The sequence below is a fragment of the Opisthorchis viverrini genome, assembly GCF_000715545.1.
Source record: "Opisthorchis viverrini unplaced genomic scaffold opera_v5_131, whole genome shotgun sequence".
NCBI classification, from domain to species: Eukaryota; Metazoa; Platyhelminthes; class Trematoda; order Opisthorchiida; family Opisthorchiidae; genus Opisthorchis; species Opisthorchis viverrini.
Genome location: NW_008751784.1, coordinates 977,139 through 990,565, shown reverse-complemented (window position 1 = coordinate 990,565; position 13,427 = coordinate 977,139). Strand labels below are relative to the sequence as shown.

The 13,427-nt window shown below is 40.6% G+C and overlaps 1 protein-coding gene across 1 annotated transcript in view; it reads right to left on the bottom strand.

The window, feature by feature from the left end:
- Nucleotides 1-1,016: 1,016 nt before the first annotated feature.
- T265_06283 (hypothetical protein) overlaps nt 1,017-13,427 on the bottom strand; it is a gene marked incomplete at both ends in the record, with an annotated part of 36,653 nt that continues 24,242 nt past the window's right edge. The window contains 4 exons of the mRNA XM_009171503.1: nt 1,017-1,093; nt 3,634-3,677; nt 6,041-6,152; nt 10,340-10,445. Coding sequence (XP_009169767.1) covers nt 1,046-1,093; nt 3,634-3,677; nt 6,041-6,152; nt 10,340-10,445 — 310 coding nt within the window. The remainder of the gene's footprint in view (nt 1,094-3,633; nt 3,678-6,040; nt 6,153-10,339; nt 10,446-13,427) is intronic.

The following is a 13,427-nucleotide window of genomic DNA, read 5'->3' as shown; positions in this document are numbered from 1 at the left end:
CGGGGATACTTGAACGCAAACTTTTTGCCGAAAGGCAATATCAATTTTTTTTGCCTTCGAGCACAAAGATCTGAAAGGACGCTGTAGGTGCAGGCTCAAGCAAGAATGAACGGTGAATTTATGTAATCACGATACTTTGTCGAAGACTCCGTCAGTAGAAATGGAAACCGATTGATTTTATCAGCCATTAAATAGAAGAGGACACCAGAAATGCAGAGCTTAAATCCGTACTGTAACCAGATAAGATACTCATAGAAGCAGGAAAGCAATATGATTAAAATGTGTACTCAGTAAAAAAATAAACAGAGGACGTCATTTTAGATCTGTGTACTCATAAAAAAATAAACAGAGGACGTCATTTTAGGTCTCCAATTAGACAACGGATTGAAGGACACTAGGCGGCACAATGGAGAGAACAGGAAAGTGCAAGATTACTTCACAAAACAATACAACCTAAAAACGAGCCAATCAAAACAAGGGAACGAAACGCATCGCAGTAACTACTCAAGCCAATCAATGCAGATTAAAAACAGACCAAGGTACTCACGGGCAGCTCATCCGGCAAATATCTTATCACGTCGGCGGATAACAGGTGCTCTTCAAAACCTCCTAAACGCACTCAGACCAACCAACCACTGAAAACATCCCACCGTTTAATGACAAAGACTTGCAAGTTAATAACCCATCTCAGGAAACGGAACAACAGCCACTCGATGAGCAGAAAATCATGATGTCTAGCTATTTGCATTTGTCATTGAGGTTGTCATTTTTATATTTCCGACAAATTTTTGAATTTTTTACCTTAAAGAGGACCTAAATATTGGGTTGGTCTAGTAAGGAACGGCTTAGAATATCAAGGTAATATCTCCGAGATATCCCTAAATTCCCTGCCAGTTCCCTTCCTGGTATGATTAATCGAAGGACGACCCCTCTATATGATTAATATTTAAAAAGTCTTTATGACAGTGACGCAAGTGTTTTGATTAGAGTAACTAATGTACATCTGGATTTTTATGTTTGACAATTGCAAATGCTTTGCTGTATATCACTGGTTCATTTCCAGGACCGCCTTCTCTAAAATTTCTGCTTGTATCTGGAAAAGAATAAAACAGATATGTGCGGATAAAATAAATAAAATATTCGGCGTTGAACAAGCGCCTACAAAAAAGAATCATTTCGTATGAAACGTCGCCATAGAAACCTAAGCTTGAAGCACCAAAATAATCGAAAAATGAAAAAAGTTCAGTTAACAGTCTACTCCTTCCCTAAGCTGATGGGAACCAAACGTGAACTTAATCAGAATGCTTTTTTGTCCTCGTAATCCCTTTGGGAGGGAAACGACTCGCTTGTTCCACTGAGAAGGCACTTCCAAAACATTTTTGGAACGCCTAGCTTCTCAGTAAAGTGACCGCAAGCGCAAAAACTTAATTCACTGGTAAAAAGGTTGAATAAATAGTGCGTGTTTTGTGCACACATTTTGGGTTTTTCATATAAGCATCGCTCGATGAAATAAAACCAGAACTAAAGTTAAAACATTATGCTCAATTTAGCTTACTGGGTACATCCTAAAAGTTTGCGGCCATCCGCCGGAACCCGCAAAACTGAACACCGCAACAAGCGCGAAGTAGTCATGTAATCCCACATAAGAACCTAAGCAATTTTCACGTAGCTTGCTATTTTACCTTACCTCACAATGTTTAACACTAACAGGTAAATACAATCCTGTGTTCAAGAACTATGTGACGTTGCATGCTGATCTAATAGTATACTCTCTTGCAGCAAGCTGCAATAACACAATGGTGAGACAGTTCTTCCAACCTATTAAGAGTCAGTCTGCCATGTTAGAGAGCCAACTTTGGGCAGAATGTGCACGAGGGATATACGAGGTCATTAATATGCTAAAGTGTTTGCATATATGAAGAAGAACAGAATGAATCGAAAGCAAATGGTTGAAGGAGATCCGATGAACCCTTTTATTAAATAGTGATAGAAGAATAGAAGAAAGATAATATTCAACATGAAAGTGCCTTAAGCTCAGCAACTCATTTCAAATATGGAGGCAACCAGCATAAAAGAAACGAAACCCTTGCAAGCAGCGCATTACCGTACATAAGGCGAAAAGGGCTACGTTGTACTATAGATGATGTGGACGTCAGTGCAGGTGGGTATACGGTCAGATATATGCGAGTAATATAGTTATTGATCGCAGCATTCTTACGCAGCCTAAGGGGCACGTAGAGCAGAAAGTGATAGGAACTATGTGTTAGCAAAAAATACTGGTTGGAAATTATGTCATGCAAGATTATGCAAAACTTGGCGATAGAAATATCACACATTTTTCGAGCAATGTTTCTGACTTTGATTTCCAAACACATGTTCCCAATGTGACTGCAAGTGATATTCATACGTAACACCGATTATGGCGCGAGGCAGTACTTGAAAACTCAGGGCAAACCCTTGAAGGTATTGGGGGCGAGTAACGAATACTTAGTGTAAAAACAGCCTTTGTGGATTGTGGTCAGAGAATTAACGGAAAATCGACTGCTTTCGTATTGCATGGTGCCGGAAAGCCCACTGAATCACAGCGGTATCTCTCATTTATAATCATCTTCTGCAACTAAACGTGACGCACCAGAACGCCTCATTTTTCAGCTGCTACCACGTTCAAGATATCGCAGAATGTTTTCACCGATAAAATGACGGGTAATCTACTGCCGAAAACTTTCGCAGCCGATGACCGTGTCCGCCTATCTTTGGGCCCATCGGGCAGGCGCATTTTCCACTTTTTTGTCAGCCTTATATTCTACATGACCAAGAGTGGACACAATTGGCCAAATATTCAAATATGCAGTCGAAGTGTTCTCAGCAACTTTGTAAATAATGCGTTGCGTTGAGAAGTTCGACTGGTTCTGAACATTTCAGTATTGCGACCCCCATTAGGATACCGAACCTAGGAACAATTTCGTACGGTAAGAAACAGAAGTTGGTAACAATCTGTACCTTGTGATTGTCATTTTCGGAATCCCAAATAGAAAAAAAATTTGTGCTTTCAACTGAAGATCGATTGCTTGAAGCCTCAATCCAGTATAAATCACCTCTAATCATACCTTTTTTTATAATTAATCGCCCATTAAATGTGGTAAGTTTCTACGCTAGAATCTTCAAAAATATTTACTAGATACCTATTGATTAAAAGTTTCAAGGTAACTCGATGTCAATTAAGCTGTTAAATCCACTTTCCCTCTCAAATATCTAATAATGTATTGTAACAGCGGCGTCCAACAATAAATCACAAGTAAAACTGATCACACCGACTAACCCTTGGACAAAGGAAATGTCAATGATTTCCAAGTATGGATGAACAATATGAAAAAAAACAAATCGATTGCATTGCTAAACTTTTGTGAACTATTTATGCTGAAGACCACGTCTTCGTTATATTAAACCCGATAAAAGAGAGGACCGTTTTGAAAGATCGCATATTAGATGCATGGAAAAAAATGAAATACTGCTGTAAGTCAACTATGTTGCGGATTATATCAATAGACAAATAAATGTTCCTTTAATAAGTCCAAATCTTTGGTCTGGGTAAAACTGATCAAACAATAACTTTATTGTCATTCAATCACTTACGGACTTTTGCAAACTTGATCTGCGCAAATCTTCTTTGACGAATACTGTAAGATAAATGGTGATACGTATTAAGCAAAGTGGATGAAAGTTTAAAATCCTGGAGGCTACGTTTATTTCAGTGGGCATGGCGTACAAAGGAATGAATCTTCGAATCTAAGCTTCGGTTGACAGGCTACGAAAGGTCAAATATAATTGACGTTGCTTTATGTGACGTCACCATAGATCGCTTCATTCAGGTGTAACACCTTTCCGGTGGCTAGCTGCCATTGTCATCTGAAGGAAGCAAAAGGGGTAGGATACCGCCAGGTTGCCAAAGCCCAGGCAGAGCTCTGTCAAGGAAATCGGAAGGCAGAGCTCTGGTTCGAACAACGTACTTTCCGGTCGGTAAATTCACCTTCTAAACACTTAGCCATCTCGCTTCATCGATCGATAGCTCAGAAAACTTATTCACCGGACTCGGTCACTAATCTCCACACGGTTTCCAAGACAACTGCTCCTGCAAATTGGGCAAATGTGATTGACAATCAGGCAACTATGTTACATTTTGACTCATGTAACGTTTCTGTGAGCTCCTTTCCGTTCACGACAATGTAATCAGGGTCCCACTTAGTCCTGTTCTGGTCAAGGGGATTCCACGCTCAGTCGGTGGTCGATAAGTCTCTGGATCCAAGTCGCAATTGTTAAACTTTCTGCTCTACTCACAAGTCATAAGTAAACGGTCCAAGTGTGTCAGCGTTCGGGGAAGCGACTACAGGTAAATGAAGAAAAGCAGTAAGACTAGCCGAGTTCACGGATCTTCCTGAATAGCTTGCAGTACTATAAGAATACCAGTTAACTGAAAGCTTCTATATCAAATTGGTATAAGCCCACAATATTGTCGTAAGTGCTTGAATATTCTCTGAGGTTCGGCAAAGTTCAATAAACTGATTTTGCATTAAAATAAAGCCCAAGACACTTTGTTAAACCTTGGTGAAATCTGCTGAAATTTGCCCCTAGGTGTGTAGACGGTTTGCTTGAACAGTAGGTCATCAATTTCTGAGCTTATTCAGTAGCTTGATGACATATTATATGAATCAATATCTGACCGATTCAGCATTGGACGCTACGTTAATGATCGATACTTCCGTATGACTCTCCACTCGCCATAAAACTCACACACTTGACACTTATTCTCAGCAAAGATCAAAAACGTATTTGTCAATACAGTGAGCTACACTCTGGGGATGCATGAAACGTCAGCGAAACTATCCGTCAGTACAGCTCTTTTCTTCGGCGGAGGACTTATATTTTATGCTTGAAAAGTGTGGACCTTAGATGAACAGAATTAGGGCGTTCATGAGAATTTCACAATGCTCTAACTTGTCTGAAATCTTGAGTTTACTTTACGAAATATGCTCCAATAAGCAACAACTTACGTTGCACAGCATTTTGTAATCTTGCATTATCAGGCAGGATTTAAACTCAGTAGAAACCTCAACTAGTCCGTCTGTTCTGCAGTAAACCCAAAACATTGGTCACTTAGACACTTATCCCAGAGTTGAATTTGATTTTTTTTCGGTTTTCACTTTGTGTTGCGTTGGAAACTGCCAAATGATCGTTTTTCTCCCGATCATGTATACCTCGCACTATTCCCATCCATTCCGGTTTATTCTTGGCATCCTGACGAACGAATGAAGTGAAAAATGTCCTGTTTCAGGTTGTGAAAGTTTTTTCGGCAAATGGTAAACGGCGTTCTTCCTTGCGTTCTACAACCTTATTGGCTGACAGTTATTGAGAGGGCAATGGCTACGGCGACAGCTTCCACAGCGGGACAGCAGGTTAAAATGGCTCACCCTTCGTTCCACCTGCCTGAAGATCATGTGATTTTATTCGTTCAGTCGTTCTGTAATTTACGCAGGCACAAGTCCCGGAAAACTCTACTGCAGGTTATGTGATCGCTAGACACAGAGGATGATTTTATGTAGCCGGTGGCTGAGTAAGGCAAACCCACTATTCCTAAATATTTCCAAACCTAGTCCAAGTTAATTTTCGATCCGGAATAGTGGCCTTCGGAACTGTAAAGTAAATGAATCAAAGTAACCTCTATCCAGAACACTATGTGCTCGAAAATGTTAATCCATAAAACAGCACACAGTGGCTTCATCAGTGTGTAAATCGTTACATCTGTCCAGGTTGTTACTACATCCAACATGAGGTCAGACTGATTGCGCACCACTCCTTTTACGTTACGCTCATCTGAGGAGCACCAGCGGAATACAGTCTGCAATTCTGTATGCATGTTTTCCAATCGAATCCTGCTTTGGTCCCAAAAAGAGCTGAGCTGTAAATTTTCCATAAAGTCTATGGCGTGTTTTAAGTAAAATGCATCGTTCCCCATAGCATCAACTTTGTGAAAGTAAAAACTCACTCAAAAGGAAGAATCCGAAGAATGAAAGCCCAGTAAACAACAGGTTGGTGTACAGGACTTCAAAACTACTTGCAAGGTGACTCGCGGTGAAAAGGAATAGTATTCCAAATATCTGTATTTTGGGGATGGAGCCAGAGGAAGCAATGATGTGAAGCCAATAGCTGCCGGCAGACAGCAAAATATCAAATGCTTTTTAAATTTGCCCAGGTTTTTTGTAATATTGGCGCAGACGTGAAGGTGACCGTATACATATCCGAACGATCCATAATTGATGCGGAGCTCACTACTTTAGTTAGTAGAGACCATTCTTTGTTGGTATCACAGTCATCTGGCATCCATTTTCACCATATATATCCTACAAGGCAGTTTTCGCATGGTATGGCTCCCGACATCCTGTGGTTTTCATCATGAAATGTAAAAGGAGGGTTTCGTCGTCTACGTCAGCTTGTATAGAGTAACATTCGAAGAGAGGCTGATTGTAAGATAAGTCTCTTACGTGGAAAAATCACAAGTGTCCCCCAGTTCTGTCACGATTGAGCATGACACTGAAAAAAGACCATTTAATGCTTCGTGTCTGACATCTCAAGGAGATCACCTTGCCATAGGAAACTTCCTTTAAAGTAGCTGTTCTCAATCGTCCACTGGATCGAATTTGCTATTTTGTTAAAATGTTGACTAGTGGCAAATTGGTCTGCGAAAGAACCGTTCAGAAGTGCATCGCTCCGTTGTGTGGTTCAGAACACTACAGCGCATGTTTTAACATTTGCTTCTTTGAGCAAAAATCGGGGGCATTTTTTTGAAATGGTTATCTTAGAATCTTTGCCAACAGGTGCTTAGGGGATGAAAGCTACTGCAACTCGTGTGCCAAATTCCTTCGGTTCAAGCGATGTAAAGAAAATGAGAATCTCCATGGCCAAAAATCGTTTGGCACATTGAAACCACCCGACGTGTACTTAATGATTCAGGCATTCTTGTATAATGTAAATTGCTACCGCTTACACATTAAAACCACCAGACGTGTACTTTATGATTCAGGCATTCTTGTATAATGCGATTAAATTGCTACGGCTTCCTGAGTCTCTCACACTTTTCGTTCGATTACCTTGCATAAATTCTGCACCTGGTGCACTCGACGATTTTGGTTACGCAATTCTCCTGAATACAGTACCTCTTTAATTTGCGATTCTGCCAAAACGAATTAATTTTCAGCAAACTGTGCAACCATACATTTCATTTATAGTGGTATAAGTAATAATCGTTTCGCTGTAATAAACCCTCGGTGCATAAGTAAGGTGTCACCCGAGGGACCTGTGAAGGTTAAGGTTGTGCTAAACTGCGAGGCCCTGACAGGAAATGTCAAGGTGCGGAGGTTAGTTTCGAACCGCGGATCTTCCGGCCACTAAATTTGCATCGTAAATTGAACCGTCTCCCGTACTTATAAATAAAATGTTTTAATCCTGGAAACAAACTGAGTATTACCTAGTAAATGCCATTTATTGGTGGTCAAACACTTCGACAAATGCCCCAAGAGAATCAGCAAAGCATCTGTTTACTTCACTAATCTTGGTTATCTAGTATTTTTGCCTGTCCACCGGTAAAACTAGATATGCTTCTGTAATCTCAAAGCATCCGATGCGTTTTTGTACTGTAGGGCTTTATTATCAGGACTGAGAATTGATCACCCAGATATCCGTGGCATTTGTGCATTCCTATGCATGGATTTGGTCGAGGCAATTCCACAGTGATTTCCGCGAACCAATATTTGAAGACGGCTTACGTAGACTTGCTTACTGCAGGCCTACATGTGAAATAACACATTCAATCAATTATTTGTATGTTGCACAAACTGATAGGACTAAGTTCATATTAACGGCCTAATACGATAATTCACGGGGTGGAATTAGGGGAATAGGCTAACGAAATCATGCGATGAGAAGAATCAAGCAGACGACTAGCAGTTCGGCCTGGAAATGTACCGAGTTTTCTTCAAAATCGTATACTTATTATCTGCGAAGCAACTTAATGGATTGGGTTTGCCGATGAACGATTTCCGTAAGAAGCTCAATCACCTGTGATTCACCGGCTCGGCAGCAGAGCTGGATGTCCATATACACAAGCAAAGCGGCACGAAACTTCAAAAGCGACCACTCGCCGCTACTATTTGACAAAAACTGCTTCGCAAATGATCACCACCCACAGCGAGACTACCTGCTGACTACTGGCTAAGGTGCTATGAAAACCGAGTTGTTCTAACCTTCATATTACAACGTAATGGAGCGTGCCTCTAATGAGCGCTTTCCAGAAAATCGAAGGTGTTTTAGCCCATGTAGTGGTTTTTGGTATGTTCTACTGCCAAAATCTTGTAAGCTGGCAACATTTTAGCTGATTTCTTCGCAGATATGCATTTCTAAAAGCCGTAAGGACACTTTTTACCAAAAACATTGAGTGCTTTGAAGCTCGCCTGAACAAATTTTGGCTACCAGTCTTCTATTTTCAATCCATTGCGGGAAAATCTCACTTGATTGATTTTAGGAATTTGAACGTTGATTGCTACAAATCTTTTGCACGTCAGTTAGTTATAAATTCTAGAGTTACCAATGGTTGCTACAATCTTTTGCACGTCAGTTAGTTATAAATTCTAGAGTTACCAAAACTGTGTTTCTGTTAAATCCCATGTTCATTGTTGTTTTGTCGCTGAGTATAGGTACTCGAAGGTGGAGTGATTGATCCGCTCTGTAAATATGGATGTTACACTAACTGCGTATGGACTAGCAGACTAGATGGAAGATGGAAAGGTCTGGCTAAACATTCGCTCACTCATGTAATATAAGTCCTCTTTAGTGTAAAGTGGACTAATTAAAAGAAAATAATGTCGCCAAGTGCCGGCTCTCTCCGAATACGTAGTAACGTTGGAAATTGGCAGAAGAATTTACACTCCCCTCAGCTTCCTGAAACAAAAGTAAAGTATATTTTCAATCACCCCAACTCTCAACAAAATTTTCTAATAAAATCTGGCGCAGTCGGTGCCACCAAAAGATAACATGCGTCAGATTTGATAGTGAACCCCAAATTCATCGATAACGCGACATCCTTCCGATACCGATAATCTCGTTGATCTTAGAGGGGCTTCAAATCCTGTAGCGAAACCTGACTTCCAAGTTGCTGGCAACTTCCGGGTTCACGTCAAAAATATATCCATCCCTCACTAAATGCAAAAAGAGATATCGAATCAAATCACACATAGCCCTCTAAATTTTGAAGCCTGCAACTGAAGCCATTTTAAGAAACATAAACAACAGTCACAGGTTATTGCCTCCTGCTCTGACGGAAAGCTGAACAACACTTGGAACACTAAGGCAGATTACTCACTGAATAATTTCTCATTACTAATTCTCAAAGCGACATATACTCAGCATCAGTTTCAGAAAGCAAATAATACGATCTGTCCCGAGTAACGGGAAGGGTTTGCGTATTGCATTATTCATAAGATTGATGAAAATTTATCTACAATCCACGACCAGTTTTGTCCCTTTTGGGGCTCATCAGGTAGGCGCAGTCCCCGAATTTCCGTCAACCCAATGTTCTAATTGAAAACAAAATGCACGATATTAGCGAAATGCACTCATTTGCAAACTAATTTGGTTTGGTTTGTTACTCACCTGGAACCCAGCTGAATCCCTGGTTTGTGATGTTTCCAGGCAACTGCTGCACCAAGCCGCCTCATGTTTCAGTCGCTACGAAATTCGAGATATCTCGATATATGTATATTTTTTATTGCACCCACACGTTTGACGAAAAATCCAGGACTGCACCTACCTGATGAGCCCCAAAAAGGGCAAAACTGGTCGTGGGCTATTTATAAATTTTAAGCAACCTTATGAGCAGTGCATTACAAATATACATGTATTACAATATCTCGAATTTCATAGCGACTGAAAGATCAGGCTGCCTGGTGCAGCACATTCAGTTGCCTGAGAACATCACAAACGAGAGATTCAGCTGGGTTCCAGGTGAGTCTCTCGAAAAACTAAATAAGTTTGCAAATGAGAAATGGTTTTCGTTCTCTTGTCGCTCTCTCCAGTCTGAGAGAAAAGAAATGTTAAATCATGTTAATTAATGGAGGTTTCCGAATAACCCCACATCCATGATGACTAATAACCAATCAGTATATGTATATACAAGAATTTGTCGATCTTCTATTTATCGGCCATTATATCGACATTCGATGAGTTTTACTTGAATTGCTGGCCTCATTTGGTCAACCATTGATTGATTAGATAAAGGTTTGATTAGACTAACCTGAGCTGATGCATTGATTAGGCCCGAGGTCAAACCTTCGTTCGCTGGGTAGGTTAATTCTGCGGCGTAATCAAAGCCCATCATGAGGAATCCGGTCAATGCAAATCTGCGTATAGAAATGTGATTGTCAAAATATCTGTTCCCCAACTTTACGTGGGCACGGATGCTAAGCGAAGTAGTCCCAGAAAGAAGGACATACGCCATGCGTAGGTTTAAAACACTCTTACGATATTCGAAATAGGTGAGGGAAAAAGTAATTTGGCCTTTCCAGGTACTAATCATTCTTCGGAAAAGCCTTTGTCAGAGACGGGTAGGTTTGAAACACTCTTATGATATTCGAAATAGTTGAGGGAAAAGTAATTTGGCCTTTCCAGGTACTAACCATTCTTCGGAAAAGCCTTTGTCAGAGACTCATCTAAACCAAAAGGTTAGCACTTTTGGTTGAAGAAAGTATTATCTAATGAAATCAGTCTCGCTCGAAGAGAAACATATTAACGTCTGCTCCAGAATTAAACTTCAAAAAGGGGCTAGATAAAAATGAGAGTCATTTTTCTTTTGAACACATTGAGTTTATGAGGCACAAATAATTACTTACAATCACAGGGTCATAGAAACTAAACGGAACCGGAGGTTCCTGTGCGTCTCGAGTGAACCGAATATTATTAGTTACTAATCGGAATTATTCTGGGAACCCAACCATTTCAGTTGGGTTGTTTTGTTAAATCAACCTTCCTGCTACCTTTTAAAATCAAGAGCAAACAAAAAACGGAAAGAAGACGATTTTTCACTGTCCCTTATCGAGTTCATATTTGGTTAGCTATCCTCCGATTTGTAAACATCTACCTGGCCACGTATTACTTCATGAGATATTCTGATGCAAAAACAAATAGGTAAGCTGATTTTAAATCGGTTAGAATGGGAAGGAAAATAATTACATGAAGACTTTTCATTTCGACAAGTGCTTCAAAGAGAATATTAAACTATGCAAGTGATGAATCACCTGGAGAAATCAGTTCACACCTCTGACTATAAACTTCGTGTTCGTCAACGATTCAAAAATGAAGCCGATTCATACGCTTACACAGCCGAGTTTGATATCGACAACACTGGTTCATCGCTTTTTTCGAGGAAGAGACCTGATGGGGACTCTCTCAGGTATATAAAAACAAATGGATGTCGCCATTTGTTCAGTCGCTACTTTGGTTGAGGCAACCCAACATATTTGGGTTTGAACTACCTACAACCTAATTCTGTCGACACTTTCCAACCATGGCCATTTCCTCGATACAAACCTGCATATCTGATGAGCCTGATCAATTCAGTCAAAATGTAATGTCAAGAAAAATAATCAGGATAGAGCTCTATTGCATAGCCAATAAAAGTTGTATATAGTCGTTGAAAAAGTAACCTTTGTTTAATCATAATACACTACTCATAAATTTGCTGAAACCCATTGGCAGCCCACGACCAGTTTGGTCCATTTTGGAGCTAATCAGGTAGGCACAATTACCGAGTTTACGTCAACCTCATGTTCTACTTAAAAGCAAATTGCACGAAGTTAGCGAACTACACACGTTTGCAAACAAACTGGGTTTTGCGAGAGACTCACCTGGAATCCAGCTGAATCTCTCTTTTATGAATTTTCTGGTGCAGCACATTTAGTTTTTCAGACACATCATAAACGAGGGATTCAGCTAGGTTCCAGTTGAGTCTCCCACAAAGCCAAATTAGTTTGCAAATAGATGTATTTCAGTAACCTATGTTTTGGTGAACACGTTCCGGTCAACGTGAAACCGTGCAGCGACGTCACATCAACTTTGAATAGGTCCGATGCCACTGGTCGTTGTCCCAACCCCAAAAAAAACGTAACCTAAGTTAACCTCCTTAGTGATCGTTGGTTGTGATGAACATGCAGTTGCGGTCTTTACATAATACGTTTCAAGAAGGTAGACTGCATTCCCTATGAAAACTGACCATGTGATCGTTGTGGGTAAGCTCTAAGGTAAAAACTTCACGTTCTGAAGTGCCTGCCCATGTAAAAAGCTAAAGCAACAAATGGGCACTCCGTCTTAGAAACTTACATCTGACTATCAGCGTTCCATCGAAAAGGGCTGGAGCGTTCAGGTAGAAGTACGAAACTGGAACGTCGTATTTCCAACTTAAAATTTAGGTGGAAGTAACCATAACCTGACCCTAAATTACAGTTGGATTTCACCGTCTGAGATGCTGTATCACAAGTTGATGATTATCTGCAAGAGTAATGCATTTTCTAAAATGTCCTTTTGGAAATGTTCTGTTCAAACAGGAACACAGAGCGACCAACATTAATGTTTTTGGAATCATGTCCTGAGATCAGTATGTCTTCAACTAATAAAATAAAAAAATTGAGATTAGTTATTAAAAAGGGCAAAAACACACACAAGTATTCGTCGGTGCTGCTCAGCCCGTGTTTCATTGCTTTATCTCAAGGGCCGTTGACTGAGTGGGTCAATCAGTTCGTGTCACACCACCAAGCCACACTTAGAGGCATAGTACCTGATTCCGAAATATTACGGCTGCTTCGCCTGGAGTCAAGCCAAGCCGTTAGATCGGTACTGACAGTCTATAGCAACTCGTTCGCATTGATCACTTGACCGTTGTCAAGACTATGGAACGTAGTCGAGCTTTTAACGGAGCTTTTGAATCTAGCGGCATTCCGGCGATAAACAACACAGATGTTCTCTTGACAATTTCTCTTGTCATGCGTCCAGTGTATTCAGCTGAGTTGCAGCCACATCTACAGAGCACACTCAGGTACATTGGCATCTTCAGGATGTCGTTGTACACAGTGGAGCGGTACATTGCAAAATACGCGGTAACAGATTCAACTTCAGTCTTGAAATCAATAGTTAGCTAGTGGTTAGACCCTCCAGACGTAGGAGGATAATAAATGCCGAATTTTTAGCCTCATGTCACCTAATGCGGAATCCCAATCGCGCCGTCGATATGTAGGCACGACCAAAGTGTGTTAGCTAATCCTTTTGTCCATGCAGAGCAGCGCAGTGGTTCTCTAAGCATTCTTCCTTCCTTGTGGACAGGGTAACCTCTG